Source organism: Heliconius melpomene, chromosome 10, assembly GCF_056956725.1.
Source record: "Heliconius melpomene rosina isolate 202511_hmr_F chromosome 10, ASM5695672v1, whole genome shotgun sequence".
NCBI classification, from domain to species: domain Eukaryota; kingdom Metazoa; phylum Arthropoda; class Insecta; order Lepidoptera; family Nymphalidae; genus Heliconius; species Heliconius melpomene.
In genome coordinates, this window is record NC_140398.1 from 16,380,993 (window position 1) to 16,398,521 (window position 17,529).

The following is a 17,529-nucleotide window of genomic DNA, read 5'->3' on the forward strand; positions in this document are numbered from 1 at the left end:
GATCAAATTTCCTCAGTCCGAAGATGAATCTAATAACCAGGTTTTGTAGGCGTTCAAGTGTATTGAGCAATTGTTGCGAAATGTCCAGATAACAGGTGTCAGCATAGTCTAATATAGGCAGCAAGAGTGAGTGCGCCAGGAAGGTCTTGGTTTGTATGGGCAAAAGATTTTTCCATCTCTTTAGCCTACCAATAGTGTAGTACATCTTACGACTCAGCTCAGAGATGTGAGGAGCCCAGGAGAGAGTGCTGTCCACCTTGATACCCAGATTTTTAACAGTGTTACTGTATTCCAGCTTACAATTGTCAAGGGTAATATGAGGATAGGAAGGGAAATTTATTATTTAGCTATTTGTTGGCGACTGCCTAGGAAACACACCTGTGACTTTTTGGGATTTATTGCCAAACCAAATGACTTGCTCCAGGTACTGATTGTATGCAGGTTGGAATTTACTAGATCAATAGCTTTCGCAATGTCATTCACGTCCGCGGTCAAATAAATTTGCAGGTCATCGGCGTATAAATGGAAGGAAAGGGATAGAAGCTTGGTAACGGAGTTAATTAAAATGGAAAAAAGGAGAGGAGAAAGGACGCCACCCTGCGGAACCCCAGCACTAAGACGACATACGGATGATCGTTGATCGTTAATACGAACAGTTTGCTCTCGTTCATGTAGATATGTGATGTATTAATTATCGAATTTGTCAATTACTTTATCCTTATATTGTAGCATTTTGCTCTACAATATATTCTAGGCGTGATAATCCTTAGTAAAGATTAAATATATAATTTGGCCGATATCAGGGCCTTTCAGCGTTGTATTAGGAATATAATCTATGTAAATAGAATATAATATAGAAGAACTAGCGACCCTCTTGCGGCTTCGCCCGCTTTTACTACTGGATTATTTATATAATGTATGTTTGCAAAGCACTTAAGACAATCTGAAAATTAATTAAACCCTAATGCACCCCGCATTTTCGTAGTTTCAATAAGGATTTTCCAATTGTTTTACACAGCAAGGTTTTTTTAGTAGGTACCGTAATTTTAAATCTGTGCTACTAATCTTTTCAAGTACTTATTAAAATATATTTAAATGACTATTTTTAGATATTTAAATGACAATTTTTAAACGGAAGAAATTATAAACAAAAACCTACCTACTAATAACTACTACAAAAAATATGAAACCAAATATATCGCGCTGAAATAATACATTCAACTCCAATTATCCAATACGTGCAAACGCATCTAAATCTTCGTTGCTATAGAGGAAGGCGGGTTTTTTTTTTCGAGCTTGTGGTTAATGCTGAAGAGGGTATTCGGTCCCTGATGAAAAGCAAGCACTACGTGGCTGCCCATGAGGAAAATTAAATAGAATACATCGGCCGGGAATCGAACCCGTGCCGCCCGCGTGGCAGGCGAGCACTCTACCACTCTACCACCGATGCGTGTAAGGCAGGCGGGCGCGGCGGACGCGCTTGTATAAGCAAAACGTCGCGGGGCGCATGGCGAGTGGCGAGCCGTTTTGCAGCAAGGATTTTTTGATATTGTAACAACTTCTAAAGTACTTATTAAAATGAAAAACAGTAAAAGACAGTTTTGATCTACATTAAATGGCCAATGTAACTAATATACTTATTTATATGCTGAGAGTAAGGGATAAGTGAAACTTGAGTAATATACAGCTGATGTGTCAACGGCGGGATGTGTCAACAATTAAATGTAAGTAATTATTTTCATGTAGTACTTACCATTAAGGCAGCGCATGCGCGAAAGTGTCTCATCGGGTAGGACTTTATACACATTTATCGTATTTATGTTAATTTACATAAGAATGTACAAATAATAAACTATATATAAACCTTCCCTGAGAAATACTCGACCTAATGGTGAAAACCGCATCAAAATCCGTTGAGTGGTTTAGAAGAAGAAGAGTTAGAAAGTTCAGACAGACACGAAAAGCGACTTTGTTTTATAAGATAATAGGATATAGAATTAGCCTTCAGTTAATTGTATAAACATTTCATATTAATCGGAAAATGCGATACATCGGCAAAGCTATTTTAACCTCTTTTGAATGTGTTGCCGTTTTTCACCGTTCATATAAATATTTTTTATTTAATTAATTTTAAAGTCTTAATTTTTTTATTTATTTTGAGCCTATTCAAATAAATGAACTCTTAATAAATAAAAGATTTATATGAAAAAAAAGGAAATTAAAATGGTGAAAACTCTTAATTTATTGAATTTTTGCAATTTAATAAGTATTATTTAGTAATCATAAATTAAGTCCATAAGTCTTTTAGTTATTAATTAGGGAATATCAAAAATTACTGTCCATATGTTTTCCGTTTTTAAATATCGTATTGGTTCAGGTCTTCGATTATGTAGTCTGTTACCAATTCCTTAGCGTCGGAAGCTACAACGAAATCGTTATGAGAGAAAGAATCACGCGCTACTTTACGAACTTTGCAATTGGGCATAACTTCTGCCATAGCCAGTACATCTCTCTCATCCAGGAGCTCGTCACTAATCGTATAGTGCATAATGACATTTGCAGTTATCTTGCTTAAATCATAATCCGGCGGTGAGATACTTCCGTATTTCATTAAGTTAGTAATTGGATTGTAGAACCATCTTCTGAATGATTTGTCCTTGATGTTTTGTCCATAATGAGCAAATTGCTTAAGAGAAGCTCCACCTATTACTTCATAATCTCCATTTATATCATCCTAGAACAAAATACGTTCCACGTAAGTATAATATAAAACTAAGGTTACATTAATCAAGTCTTAATATGAAGGTCAAAATATTACCATAACGTTTGTAACGCTTAAAAGCCCACATGCTTCAAAGTTTGTCTGACAATCTCCAAAATGGGGAATATTAGATACAGGACCCAAAACTTCAATTAGACCCATTCTAAGTGCAAATTCCTGAAAGAATGTATTTAATAATGTTATAATAACATTGAATCAAACTAAATCTATTGTTCTATAGGAAAAATCAGACATTAGATTTTTTTCGAAGTTATACAAAATATTATTTAACTATTTTATGTGTTTAGACTTACAAATATAAGTTGTGTACCAGAAGCAACTACACGTATTAGTGAATTAGGAAAATGTTCTTGATAGCCTACACCAGCAAGTAAATGAGCTGTTGCTATTTTTTGGTTATATTCGGGCAGCATAGAGCTTAAGACAAGGAAAGCAGTTCCACCCTGGGAATGTCCAACGTAGTGAAGCTGAGATTTTCCGGTGAAATCCAAAATATAATCAATCATTGCCGGTAGATCTTTCATACCAATATCTTCAAACGTGTAGTCGAAGAAATCAAACTTTTCTGAAGGATTGTCCGGATCTAAGGAAATGTGGTTACGTGAATTGAGGACGCCTCTCGCATTGCCCATCCAAACATCGTAACCGCTGTCAGCCATAAGATAAGCTACAAAGAAAATGATCTTGTAAAGTTTTTTGGTACCTCTTGGCTGGCATATTATAACAGATACAATATGACCGGTATAAACTTACCTATGCTGTTATCAGGACCTTTCATGAAATAAGAATAAGCAGAAGCTTGCAAACCGTGCATCAAAAACACAACAGGTTTAGACTTTCTCGCAGAGTCTTCATTTTCATTGCGGCGAAATGGAATTCTATTTATCTCTAAAATATACCCGTCACTTGTCAATACTTTATGTGCTTCGGAATAGAAGCCATCCTTAGCTATTCTTTCTTCCTGAATAACAAAATAAAGTGATTTAATTATTCTGCGAATACCATACCACTTACGAATATTTTTGATGGGAATGAATGGCCAAATTACAGTAATATATCATTTGACATTTCAATATATAGATTTACATAGCAGTCGAAGGATGCCAAGGGTTTTAAGTTTTTGAGAATTAATGACTCTCAACTCTCACTACAGGGCGGCCTAGATCATACTATCATAGTACTAATTAAAATAGTAATAAAGTTACTTACAGTATCTACATGCTTCGCCAAAGGACGAATTTCGTCACTAAAGACTTGGACACTAATAAGAGACACTAAATAAAGTATTCGTAACATGATGCTTAAGTAAATGGCGAAGAGTCCAATCCCCTTCTGTATTTATAATGACTATTAATATTATCTCTAATGTAGTAAACCAAGTTCACCTTGTTATCTATGTACCTTTGGTTACTCTTAATCGGCTATACTTTTGCGAAGATTTATTCTTTATAGCAGGTCTAAACAATTTAATTGTCCTATTCGATTATTAATTTTCTTTATCGGTGACTCATTTCAGTACTTTTAGTGTCTACGCATTTGCCAACAATGTACATATACATTATATAAGACGGTTTTTTTTTAAATAAAAAGACATAAGAAATTTGTACATAGGTGTGTTACCGATGACGATGACGTGACTGATGTTTAATTTTGACGAAAATCAATTCAGTTACTCTGAAAGGATACTTTTATAATAAATATATTATTATTCACACAATATACGAGTTTATTATTTCTCAAAAAATATTAAACATATTTTAATGAGTCTATAAATAAAATCTCATTTGATATATGAGCCGAGTATGAGTGGAGAATATAGTGTTTTAATAATATTTGTATATTTATAATGTATGTTGATATTTTTTGTTTTAAAGTTTTTGGGAAGCCGTCAGCGCAATGTGATGGCGTCTTACTGTGAATGTGACAGTTCAACTGTGTTGATTCCTCGTGGCAATGATTTGTTTTATTTTCTTCATTTAATTGCTTTCATAACAGGGCGTTAAGTTTCGCCACTTAATCTTAATAATGTCTCAAAAATTAAGCGGAAAGTGGGAAACGAAATAACTATTCATTCAACCTAGCTCATGATAGTAGAGTTCATTAAATTCTGCAAATAGTGCTATCGGTTAAGCAAAGTTCTTGTTTAATAGAACTAGTCTACAGATAATCTAATATCAGTTTAATACCATTTGTTACAGTTTTGATATTCGTGTTAATAAAATAAACTGTTCAACTTTAAAATATGTCTGATTAAAAGTAGTGTTGTGGATGCGTATCTTAATCAAATAATGTTAAATCAAATTTAATATAATTACATTACAAAATATAGAAAAAATTTGAAAAAAATATATATTTGAACCGTCGTGGCGCAGGGAATCAAGCGTGCTACCTACAACGCGACGGTTGCGGGTTTGGTTACCACTGAAACCACGTTGAGTTCACTGTATACGCAATGTCTGGAGAATTCGGCGGAAAGTGGGGAACAGATATGTTTTATTGGGAACAGAGTGTCTATACACTAGTTTTCATTCCCTATGTGTGGAATACAGCAAGAAACTAAAAAAACAAAAAAAAAACCATTCATAAAGAATAATTGTTGATAAGAATTGAACAAAATATCATAACATAACTTTTATTATAACTCTAGTAATTGTGCTCTCATATGTCACAGCTACACAATTTTCAGGAATGAAACTGATGAATTTGAATCTATTAAAGAACACAATTTTCATCTCATTGCATTTGGACCTAAGATTGTGAGTAATCATTTCAGCCTCCTTTTACTATAAATAAAAACATATTAGACAAATACGAGAACAGAAGAAAAAGAAGAAGATACTCGTATATACCATCATGACGCGACAGCACCGCCATTGACAGTGACATTCTAAAGCAGTGATTATTTTCCAATGTTTATTTACAATAAAAATTACGATAGGTTTCACAACCTAACTCCTAGCTCTAGACAGGTTTACAATAGGCTCGTCAATAGAGATTAGATAAAAATACAGCAATTTCACAAAATCTTTTTCATGATAGCTTACTGATAACTTTACATTTATGCCTACAGGAAGTAAAATGACTAACGTGTTAGTGTTGGTATGTATATTTCACGGTCACTGGCTCATGCAAAAATCGTGATTTATCGAGTAAATAGTTTCTATTTATGTCAGTTGCAATATATTTAATGTAATTGTTTCATCTAGATATAAATTAAAGTAAAATAAGTGAGAATATTAATTTATATTTAAAATATTTATCAATATCGTTTTCACGGCTCTTATGAGTTCTTAAAAATTACTGAATGTGAATTGATTTCAAATTGGTGTTATTTATATGGCTTTGTTTATATAATAATAACATTCTTTGTGCGACTAAGCACGGCCAGTATTATGTTTCTAGACATTTTTATTTTGGTTTTGTAAATGAATAAATTGTACATTTTAGTAGTTTATTGTTAATTCTCTTATTATATACGAGTTAACGTTTGCTATTTTTTTTTTAGACTTTATGATTTCCCAAATTATTTTCATATATAGGGCAATCCACGCCAAGCTGACAAGTAAAAAAAAGCTAGTCTCCGATTTTGGTTATTTTTCCTCAACAGAAATGCGTAGTTTAACACCATCGATATAAGTATGTATTGTGTTGTTCCCTCTGCCTACCTTGTGAAGTGCGAGGTACAGCGTAAAACTAAAAAATAATCGACATCATCATCAACCGTTTTCATACACGCTGGACATGGACGTTTGCTATTTCATATTTCTTCAAAATGTATTAAGACATTCATAACATAAGAGAGATAAGGGAAGATGATTGATCTCAGTAGCACAGTACCGATGAAACTGGAAGAAGAGGTCACGTAAAAGAAAAAGATTGATGACAATGGAGGAGGCAAAAGAGAGATCTAGATAGGTATACCTAGGTATATAACGTGAAGCTAAATAAACATTGATAACATCATTCAGATAAAACAACTTCTCATTAACACTTCCTTCATTAGGGTCTATGCGTTTAAATAAATGTCCGTATTTATCCTCTTAATGTCCCTGATAACGGCTACAAGCATTTTCATACAAGTAGAGCAAGTCACTTAAGAATGAAAGTGATAATATATATTTTTTAAGTTTTTAATGGTATACATTTGATCTGTTAGAACATAAATAACAATTAAACTGGACGGATTTATGAATTTCGTTACGTCATACAATAAAAATCAATGTCGCAAAAGAAAATAAAACAATGTCGCTCTCCGCTCAATAAACAAAAAAAAATGGTTGATAAGGCCACTCAAATATGCTTTACTAAATCTTACTTTATATCGGTATTCGGTACCGATAAAAATGTAAATTGATTTAAAATATTGAATAGGCGATATTCTGTATATTATTATTTTTCTTGAAAATCGCAATTTTGATTAAAATTACCAATAGTTTGAGCAAGTTCTTATTATCTGAAATATTATTATGTAAGCTTATGTATTCGTTAAAATGTTACCATATTTTTATTTAATCTTCGTTCTAAATTCTAGAGCTACTATTGTTTTCTTCATCCCATAATCAATTTCTAAAAGAAAAAAGGTACCATATGAATAAAAAATACATCTGATGCTAATAATATTTTTATTCTTTATATAAAAAGACTTTCATTGTTTCCAGATTATTCTATTCTAGAATTGTCTAAATACTATCAATAATTATAAATAAATAATCTAGATATATATTTCCATCACTTCATTATTTATCATTTCCAAATCTGTTTGATTCCCAATCTACATATGTTTCACAATTATTCGACGATAATAATTATACCATCTACATATGTAAGTTTCTGTATACAAACATTAATAAACTAATTCTTATAATCATCGTTTATATTTATTTAATTGTTCAATAATAAAATCAGTAACTAGTTCCTTCGAATCTCTTGAGCCAATGAAATCGGTATGTGTGAACGATCTGCGTCGTACTCTACGAGCACGAGTATTGGGCATTACAAACGCCATGGTCAGCACATCTAATTGATCTAGAAAAACGTCATTAAGACTGTAGTGCATAGTGACATCCGCAGTGATACTTCTTAAGTTATATGGGGGTGGTGTAGGCCTCCTGTATGCTATTAAGTTACCCAAAAGACCATAGTCCCATTGTCTAAATGATTTGTCTTTTATATTTTGTCCGTAGTGAGCATATTGTTTGATGGAAGCGCCGCCTAACACATCCCATAAAGCAGCAATGTCGCCCTAAAAACATACAATAAGTTTAGTTAAATGTCTACACATTACATTACCAATACTACATATACTAGAATAATAACAATACAAAACTTACCAAGAAGTCTCTTATGGCAAGAAGATCACAAGCGTCACGATTCTTTTCTATAAGGCAATCTTCAGGATTGGGGCTAATCCAATTAGGTCCCATAATTTCTATCAAGCCAAAAGTGACGGCATATTTCTGAAATGCAAAAACATGGTCTAATAATATTCACATACAAGCCATAATTATTCCGCCATTCCGACACTTATTTCATTATGGTTTTTTTCGGTCTTCGGTCATTAAGTTTTCCGCAATATACAATGTCTTGAATTAGGCAGTAAGTGGAAAACTTAACTGCAAAGTTATAATATTAATACTTACATATAAATCGTTGGTTCGTTGAGCTGCCAATTTTATAATATTGTCCGGAAAGTGACTTTGATAACCTACGCCAGCAAGAAGATGAGCTGAAGTTATTTTACTGTTATACCACGGCATCATTGAATTCAGTACCAAGAAGGCGGTTCCTCCTTGAGAATGTCCAATATAATGTAGCTGCTGTCTATTAGTATAATGCAAGACGTAGTCAATCATGGTGGGAAGATCTTTTGTCCCAATATCGTGGAAAGTGTAGTCGAAGAAGGCTCTTCTATCTTTACGATCATCGGGATTTAAGGAGATGTGATTTCGAGAGTTTATAACGCCTCTTGCGTTTCCGATCCAGACATCGTATCCGCTGTCAGCAAGGTTGTAGGCTAAAATAGAAAAATAGTTTTTTTTTATTATTTGCTTTTGTATGAAAAATTAAAAAATATCTTTTTCTTCTTTAGGATACTCCTTAATAAGTTATTTAGCGACTTATTTTATTTTGTTTCAAATCATTACTTCATTGCTTTTTTTCACTGACAACTTACCAATGCCTGTTTCCGGTCCTAAAGCAATGAAGGATAAACCGGAGTTCTGCATGCCATGCATCAAAAAGACGACCGGCTTAGAAACTGAAGAATTTTGGGGCTCAAAGCGACCAAACGGAATCCTATTAATTTCTAGGATATATCCATCGCTTGTTATTACGTGGTGGGACTCGGAGTAGTATCCATCATGAGATATTCTTTGCTCCTGAAAGTTAAAAATAAAAAATAAATTTATTCAAATTTCAACTTCTCATATTTTAATGATATAGAAAAACTTTGTATAAAAATAACAATTTCATGACATCACATTTGAAATTTCGTTCATTGTTTTTAATTAATTGAAAACTTAGTCATATATTAATTGTAAATTTTATTTAGCACACTTTATATCATTTTATTCGTTATTATTATCACTTAATTCGTTATTGAGGTTTCTTATGTATTTAAATAAATAATCAAATATATATATAAGTACAAATACATTTCTTATCACCTTAATAATTTCAGTAGCTAGTTGAGATACATGTAATAATTTTATATGATGTTTAATAGTAATCATTTTAATCTTTTAGATTACCTAATCGTAAACAATTTGTCTCGCGATTATACGTTCGATATTAAGACTTTCTGATAAACAGATTAAAGGATTACCATTTTTAATACTAATAGTATGTATAATAATTATATTTTTATAATTAAAGACATGAAAGCATGAAAGCAATATGGGATATTTTAAAAATATTTTGAGAATCGGTAATCTAAATAGTTTACAAATGGTAAATACAAAGTTAAAAAGCCGATGCAAAAATTAAAACAGGACTATTACTATTGCTAGATTAAAACAAACAGTTATTTATTATATATAATATTTTAAGAAAACAAAATTAATAACCGTTCAGAAATATGAATTTTATATTATGATATAAATTAAACATCACTAGTGTAGCGCAGTCATAGGAATTCGGTAGTTAAGCGACACAACTCTATAAAGTTTGGACTCGTTTGATTTGTTGTACGAGTGGTAGGGGGTTGGTAGACGTGGTATGCAAATCCATCTTGGAAAAAATAAGTTCCTGTCTTTGATTATGAGATGCTAAAATGAGCGTGTGCCGAAGGTTAAATTATATGAGGGTGTATAATCTTGTTATATCGTTCACGCTGACCCTCAGGGCAGGTTAGTGATAGGTTGTTACAAATTTTTTTTTATCAAAAAAATAAAAATAACATTAAAAGAAGTACTAAAACAGAAACTAATTTAAACTTGTTAATTAAATTAAAGAAATTGAAATTTTATATTTTTATACATAAATTTAATAACGTTATTTGAAGGTACTTAATATATGTACCTATACAAAACTTAATAAGTATTTTTGAATATGTTCATTTCGGCTAATTGCCTAATATTATAATTTTTAACAAATAATTATTTATTTTTCCCTAGTACGTTTAACAATTTTAAAAATCTGGACTTTAACTTTGTACTTACGATATCCTTTAAAATTAATTGATTTTCCTCCCAATCTGAAAGAGGAAACGCCTGGGCACCAACTAATATGGTCACTATCGAAATTATTCCCAACATGATGACAAATGACAACTTTTTCTTACAAGTTCGTGTATTTATAATCTGTTAATTATCATTATCTAGAGATAATTACAAAACACTTTTGCAATGTGTGTTGACGTAGAAATCGTATTTTTTTCACGAACACACACACCAGCTAATTATGGTTATCTTTTTAGATTTGCCTTAATTTGCTAATATATATGTTTGTTAGAATCTATTGTTAAAACTGATCTGTTCATATTTCTGTGCCTCGCATCTATATATGGAACCTCTATTATCAATACTTATCTATAATTCGATAGTTGTTAAAATGTTACTAATCTAATATTTCCGCATAGTATTTTTCTACCAGATAGATATACATATGTATATGCCTATTAGAAATTAAACATTTTCGTGATTTTGTTTGTTAAATGAGTTATAAATTTCCATTATGTCTATGAAATGTGGCTTGCTTGAAGTTTTTGTTGACAAAATAAACTGGTGTCCACGTAACAATGAGATGTTTAAACATATGAGTATACATTGTCATGACCTTTGTTTTTTGTAAAGTAAAAATCCTATGCATCTCGTCTACTTTCTCATGAAGATCACGCGCTAGCGAGTACAGTCGATTATATCTTACAATAAATGTTGAAATTTCTCCTATGAGTAATTAATTTTACTATCGCCATTAAACGCAAAGCTACTTATACAGTATTGACAAAAAAGGGAACAATATATAATCAAACAAAATTATATAAATGTTTTATTAAAATCACCTTTACATAACAGTATATCCGCTAAACTATCATTCACGGAAATGAACAAGTATTAGAATTTTCTGAAGTTTTATACCCGGCGATTTATCTTATTTATCAAGTACTTCTAATCCCATAATATATTTGAGACAAACCTAAATCTCTTTATTTATAATACTCGATTAAGCGGCTTTGTTTGTAATATAAAATTGTTTTATAAATACATTTTTGGCAAATTATAACGTCGTGTGGTCGCATATAACTTTGAAGGACATTAATAATACTTGTACTACTATTGGTACAGTCCCTTCGCCGTTCTTGAAAATAGCTGTGCTTTGCTCTTCTGGGAGCGGTCTATTATTACTGACAGGTATATTGTTGCCAATGGACCTGATATAGTGCTAGTAGACCGAGTGGCACGCCGTGCTGTGATTGTTGATATTGCTATCCCTCATGGTAAAAATCATGTGAAGGCAGAAAAAGAAAAATAATCTAAATATTTGGACTTAACCCATGAGATTACGGCCTCATGAAATGGCAATCTGACTATAACTTTGCGAATAGTGATTTCAGGTAACGATTTACGCCCAATGTTAATAACCAATCCTAATCCAAAAATTGCAACCATAGATTGAAATAGACAGAGATGGAGGTGGGCATGCAGGTTAGTGATTGGACAGACATGTCGGACAGTACGAGATAGACGTTAACTGGAGATAGGAGATACATTATTAATATTGGGCGTTAGTGGTAAAAAGTCTTGGCTATCATCGCTTAACTATTGGATCAAGAACTTTGTACAGAAGGCAGTATTACTTAAAACGGCGCGTATTGTTAGAAGGTTCTTCATTCTGGAGCTCTAACCACCTGGAGTTCTTCTTGGATAATAAAAGTATATGTTGTTGTAGGAATATAAGTTATTTATCTACCAAACTACGGTCCGAGGTTATCACGAAATAATAATAAAAAATACTTATTGAACACTAGGTTCTTTCTGTGGAGAATGAAAAAGAAATAAGGCATTAAGTTTAACAAAAAGTTAATATTTATACATTGGTAGTGAATTTAACTAATTAGTTTATTTTTTGTTGTTTACTACATTATTAATTATAAATAGGTGTATAATCTACTGATAAATATATAATTGATGCATGATGCATGATTTTATAATTAATACAAATACGTACATAAGTATACCCATGCTTAAGATTGTTTATCAAAAATATGCGATTACTTTATAAAAATTTGCATATATTTAAAAGATAATATATTTGCAAGTAAAATTAAACATTAAGTAAAATAGATTACTTTATAATCTATTTGATAATCAGTGGAGAAAAAAATTGTTGTATAATGAGAGAAGATATAGGTAAATTTTGGGAAATAAAAAATGAATTTTAGTGTGAATTTGAAGGGAAATTGAGAGCATGAAATAGAATTATAGGATATTGAGAAGAAACTCCTCCTCCTTATATCCCATAAATTCATCTGACGTACATCATCTTGCGGTCCAAAGAGGAGGCCCCATAAAATCTAAATTTGCAAACTATTGCCTTAAGTTGATCTCTACACAATAATAGGCCATAAGAATAGAAGAAAATAAGGAATTAATAAAAATAGAATGTAACATTATTAGAATTATAAAAAATATTTTTAATGCTACATATTAACTGGTAGTAATATTGAAATAGATCATTATACCCCATGAATAATGAAATAAGATTAATCGTTTAATTTATCTGCTGATAATGTTATCAGGCAACTAAAACGTCCGGTATTATGTTTTTTACATTTAAAAAATAATCTTTAACACTTGCTCGATATGTTATCGATTGCGACGATAGAAAATAGTGGCAGAATTAAAAGGTGAAAGATTATCTTTTTATTTCATCTGCACTTATTTAAAACGCTATGATAAGATACTTTATTTTTAATATCACTTAGGCTTGCATTTTTTTATTTGTTTATTGGTAGACATTGTGTGTGGATTGGCGCAATCTTATGTCGCATTTTGACAATCTGGACCAGGCAAATGATTTCGCCTTTTTAATAAGGCATGGTTCAAGATAGGCTAGCATAATATTCTATGTAGTAAAATGATAGATATCGTATTTCAATGAAGGAAATCACACTTCTGGACTTTGATCTATTTAGTCGTATTCAGTATCAGATAGTTGAACCAGCCACACCATCATTGCATTTCTTGCGTTATATTTAAATCTTTTGTTAAGTTATTTGCTACTGTTACTGCGTAACTTATAAAATTAAGATTGCTTTGCGAAGTTTACTCGTTATAGTAATTAAGAACAGTTCTTTCAATTTTACGACCATTTGTCTACGCCAATAGCCAGTGACTACGATATGTGGTATACTATCGGCATTTATAATATATAGTTCAGAAAATTATAATATATTGTTCAAGAAACGTGAACTTATTTATCCATATCTATTACTTCAAATTTTAAAAAAAGGAAATAATACCATAATTTATAGCACAATAAATAAATTATCATGTGAATTGTATTTAACAGTTAAGTCGAACTATACTTTTCAGCCATGATAAGACGTCATATTTCAACTACGTATTTGTTATTTTGTTTAAAAACAATTAAGTATTAACCGTCTTCGAAAAAGAAGAGGTATTTAATTAGGTTTTCGTTTGGTAAAAATACCAATGTTATTCTGATTAGTCTAGTAGTTAGATTTTGAGCATTTTTGTTAATTTGGAAGATAAAAAAATCACGATACTTTGTCAAGATCTGTACAAGGAGTACTTAAAGATTTATGTTCCGTTTGCGTCATTCTTTTGTATTCTGTAAGACATACTTGTCATTTGATTCTATAGAAATTAAATGTTATTAGCTTGACCTACCTAGGAGTTTTCATTTCATTATAATTTTAGTTTAAATGGACGAAATGATTTTCACTTAATAGCAGTAATTTATTCTTTGTAAAACATTATCGGCTATTCGGCTATACGGCTTATACCCCTAAGGTTTTAAGGTTAAGGTGAGGCGTCTAAGGCTGCCTGTCCATTGAACACACATCACACCAAATGCAATATTTGATCCTCCATAAATCAAGGAATGAAGAATGAAATAAAAATGAAAAATGAAGAATGAAAGTATTTTTTTAAATGTCGATTTACTACGTTCATTAATATTTGCCTATCTACGAGTAGGTACATATATAATATCTATCACTTATCGGATAATTGCTTTCCATAATTAAATAATTACAATAATAGGTACAAAATGTCATATACAGATAAATTGTTTCCTATATATCTATATATGGACCGTTTATTTTGAAAGTGGTGTAAGTCCATTTTTGAGAAAAATGAGCTATTACGTAATTCATGCTTAATTTAATGTAATTTTTTTATATATAACTAGTCCGTGTTAAATTTCTCAAAAAAAACCCATTATTTGAACAACGTAAAATCGGTCGGTAAATGAAATTGCATAATCATCGACATACTAATCTTTAATTTTCTCGAAACAAAAGAAAATGGACTTACACCACTCTCAAAATAAACGGTCCATATATAAAAGGACTTGTCCTCACTGACTGAGGTAAGACGCACGCACAGCCGTAACCGCTGAGGGTAGAAACGTAAAATTTGGATAGATGTTTACTTTCGTAATCTGGACTCCACTAAGAAGGGATTTTGGAAAATTTTAACCCTAAAGGGGTGAAACATGGGTTCAAAGTTTGTATGAAAAATGATGAAAATGATACTCTTAAATATATTTCATTGAACTGCGAAAGCGAAGCTGCGCGCGTCCGCTAGTTTATGTATATAAATACAACATAGAATTTAATACTTTAAGATTAGATTTCTTTGTTTAGGAACCGGATAAAGCAGGTAGCAATAAAAGAGTAATGCAACCACCAAATGCTTATAACTTAAGATTTCAAACATTAATTTAATCATATTTCGGGCTTAATTCTATAATCTGTCTCCGTTTATGAGGAAAGAACGGAGTGTCTTAACACCAGGTTCCCTCTGCGTTGTGCGGAATACAGCGTGAAGCTGATTTTAAATTTCTTTTTTTTATTAACACCGAAAGTAATGACATTGTCACAAAGCATTTTCGAAATTAAAATTACGAAAATGTAATTTACATTTTATAACCAATTTTGAATCAACGTCTTACATTTGATCGACGGTTCTTCTTTATTTACTTTCAGAAAATTATTTCAAACAAAATATTTTAACGTGGTTTACTTACCTTCACAAGTTCGTAAAATAATCTTTATTTTACTTAATTTTATTTTTTAAAACACACTTTTCTTTCACATTAATCACATTTTGACCTAAAAAATCTTTGAGAACCTATATATATATATAGATTAGTAAAAAGAGCAAATTTATTTAACCACATATTTAATCTAGATTCTTTTGCAATGTATTAATCTACACTCTCTGATTAAATATAAAACTGAAATGGAAATGGTTTCTTTTGATTCTTTTTTTATTAACTATTAAATAATAAAAAATTATCAAAATTTTTATATGACTTCATTTCAGTTTTTATACCTATAGACTATAAAAGCATAATTTTATCTCATGTTATCTCAAACCTTTTTAATACATCGTAAATTAGTAATGTCAAAATAATTTCAAAGTTATGTAGACCTAGAAATTATTATTTAATATTTTATGTATATTTATTCAACTTTAGCAACGAATATTATGGAAAAACAAATACAAGGCACACTGCACAACAACGGTAGCTTATAAGTTAAGGTAAAATATCATAAAAAATGTTTTACTTAAAAGTAAATGGAGAATACAGCCTGAAGTTGAGAAAGAACGATGTAGTTTTTATTTTTAATATTTTTAAAATGTTATTCTAGTTTTAAGAAAGAAAAATCTTATTTAATAAACATAAATTATTAACGTAGCGGGATTTAAACTCCGACCACTAAGCCATAAGTTCTCAATAAGCTACGTCGAAATTATTATGTGCTTGTTACCATTTATTTATGCTGTTAGCAGATTTATTTTTTTGTTAAAGGAACTAATTTGTCACTAAGTTCAATAACACAGATAATAGTGATATGTAAACGAGAGAAACCTTCAGACGAAAACGACAACGAATGAAGAAATAAGGCCCGAAAGTGCCTTACCCTAGGCCTTGCTGGGTAAATTCGTTGTAAAACATTTCCTACTAAATGAATTAAAACTTTTAATGGTGGCTCCGGCGCTAAGTACTACATGAAACAAATAAAGTTGCTATGTGAGTAACAGGAAAAGTTGAAGACGCGGGTACCTACTACAAAGTTTCAGTTCAAAAATCCTTTAGGCGACTCTCCAAAAAGCAATTATATCGAAGGAAATGTATCTATAAAGAAAATTGCAGATTTATTATAGGATTTTAATATTTAAGAGAGGCAAATTGTAAAAACCCCGAGTTCTTCGCTTTGAATTAGTGTGAGACGTGGATGTTCATATATGTGACGTCGGCCGCCAATCATGAAAAAAAGCAAGGATATATTTTTATGTCTTATATTTTTATTCATACTTAGTAATAAAATTGATATTTTTTCCGGCTTTCCTTTTCCGGTCACTCACACAAATGCTAAGCCTTGCGAACTTCACTTCCAACTTGCCACTGAAATAGTTATATTTGATTTTGTATTTTCTATGTAACAATTATTTTTGTGTAAAATCTGTTGAAGAAATAAAGTATTTTTTTTTGTGCTTGAATAATATAAACATTTATTTTTCAGGTAAGAACCGAAAACATCAATGATCGTCTATTTAAGAATACTAAGGTAAAAATTGGATATTCATATCCTGCTAACCAACAGCCAGCAGGTAGGTTATCTACTGAAAATGTTTGAAAAATGCAGCAGCAAACGCGGTTGATTGACAAGGAGCGGTTATGCGTTTGTGATTGGACAGCAAATTGTTCAACCGCCATACCTCTGTACCTCTTTGTCAATATTCTATAAAATTTCAAAAAGTGCAGTAAATTTTGCTTAAAAGGGAAAACAAACATTTTTTTATCAGCTTTACTCTGTTCGCATACGCAGTTGGGCATATAGGGTCAATTATTAGTGTTAGGGAGCAATAAGAGAAGATTTCTTGAAATTACCACAATAAACTTGAAAATTTACTGGAAGAAAACTGTATTTTACTTTTTGCTATTCTTGCAAACAAAGTTTCAGGCTACAACTAGTCCTTTTATGAAACATTGTTCTTAAAATCAAAAAGAAAAAAAATATATTTAGTTTATCATGTTCGTGATGTAGAAGA

At 31.1% G+C, this 17,529-nt stretch overlaps 3 protein-coding genes across 4 annotated transcripts in view; 1 reads left to right on the top strand and 2 right to left on the bottom strand.

The window, feature by feature from the left end:
* Positions 1 to 17,529, top strand: part of Sdc (Syndecan) — a 213,509-nt gene that overhangs the window by 102,762 nt on the left and 93,218 nt on the right. The gene's annotated exons all lie outside the window — the stretch shown is intronic.
* Positions 2,320 to 4,365, bottom strand: LOC146535937 (lipase 3-like). Its single transcript, XM_085190863.1, has 5 exons — positions 3,992 to 4,365; positions 3,536 to 3,743; positions 3,076 to 3,449; positions 2,819 to 2,938; positions 2,320 to 2,734 (listed from the first exon to the last, which is right to left on the bottom strand). The coding sequence occupies exons 1-5, from the start codon at positions 4,076 to 4,078 to the stop codon at positions 2,357 to 2,359; spliced, it is 1,167 nt and encodes a 388-aa protein (XP_085046989.1). The 5' UTR covers positions 4,079 to 4,365; the 3' UTR covers positions 2,320 to 2,356.
* Positions 7,331 to 10,675, bottom strand: LOC146535938 (lipase 3-like). Its single transcript, XM_085191117.1, has 6 exons — positions 10,441 to 10,675; positions 8,955 to 9,159; positions 8,422 to 8,795; positions 8,113 to 8,238; positions 7,779 to 8,024; positions 7,331 to 7,348 (listed from the first exon to the last, which is right to left on the bottom strand). Exons 1-6 carry the CDS (start codon positions 10,534 to 10,536, stop codon positions 7,331 to 7,333), a joined length of 1,065 nt encoding a protein of 354 aa, XP_085047243.1. The 5' UTR covers positions 10,537 to 10,675.

Coding starts and splice junctions, on each gene's coding strand:
- LOC146535938 (XM_085191117.1), bottom strand. CDS start 10,536: ATGTTGGGAATAATTTCGATAGTGACCATATTAGTTGGTGCCCAGGCG. Junction 9,160..10,440: donor AATTAATTTTAAAGGATATC/GTAAGTACAAAG, acceptor TTTAACTTTCAG/GAGCAAAGAATATCTCATGA. Junction 8,796..8,954: donor AGGACCGGAAACAGGCATTG/GTAAGTTGTCAG, acceptor TTTCTATTTTAG/CCTACAACCTTGCTGACAGC.
- LOC146535937 (XM_085190863.1), bottom strand. CDS start 4,078: ATGTTACGAATACTTTATTTAGTGTCTCTTATTAGTGTCCAAGTCTTT. Junction 3,744..3,991: donor TGGCGAAGCATGTAGATACT/GTAAGTAACTTT, acceptor TTTGTTATTCAG/GAAGAAAGAATAGCTAAGGA. Junction 3,450..3,535: donor AGGTCCTGATAACAGCATAG/GTAAGTTTATAC, acceptor TTTTCTTTGTAG/CTTATCTTATGGCTGACAGC.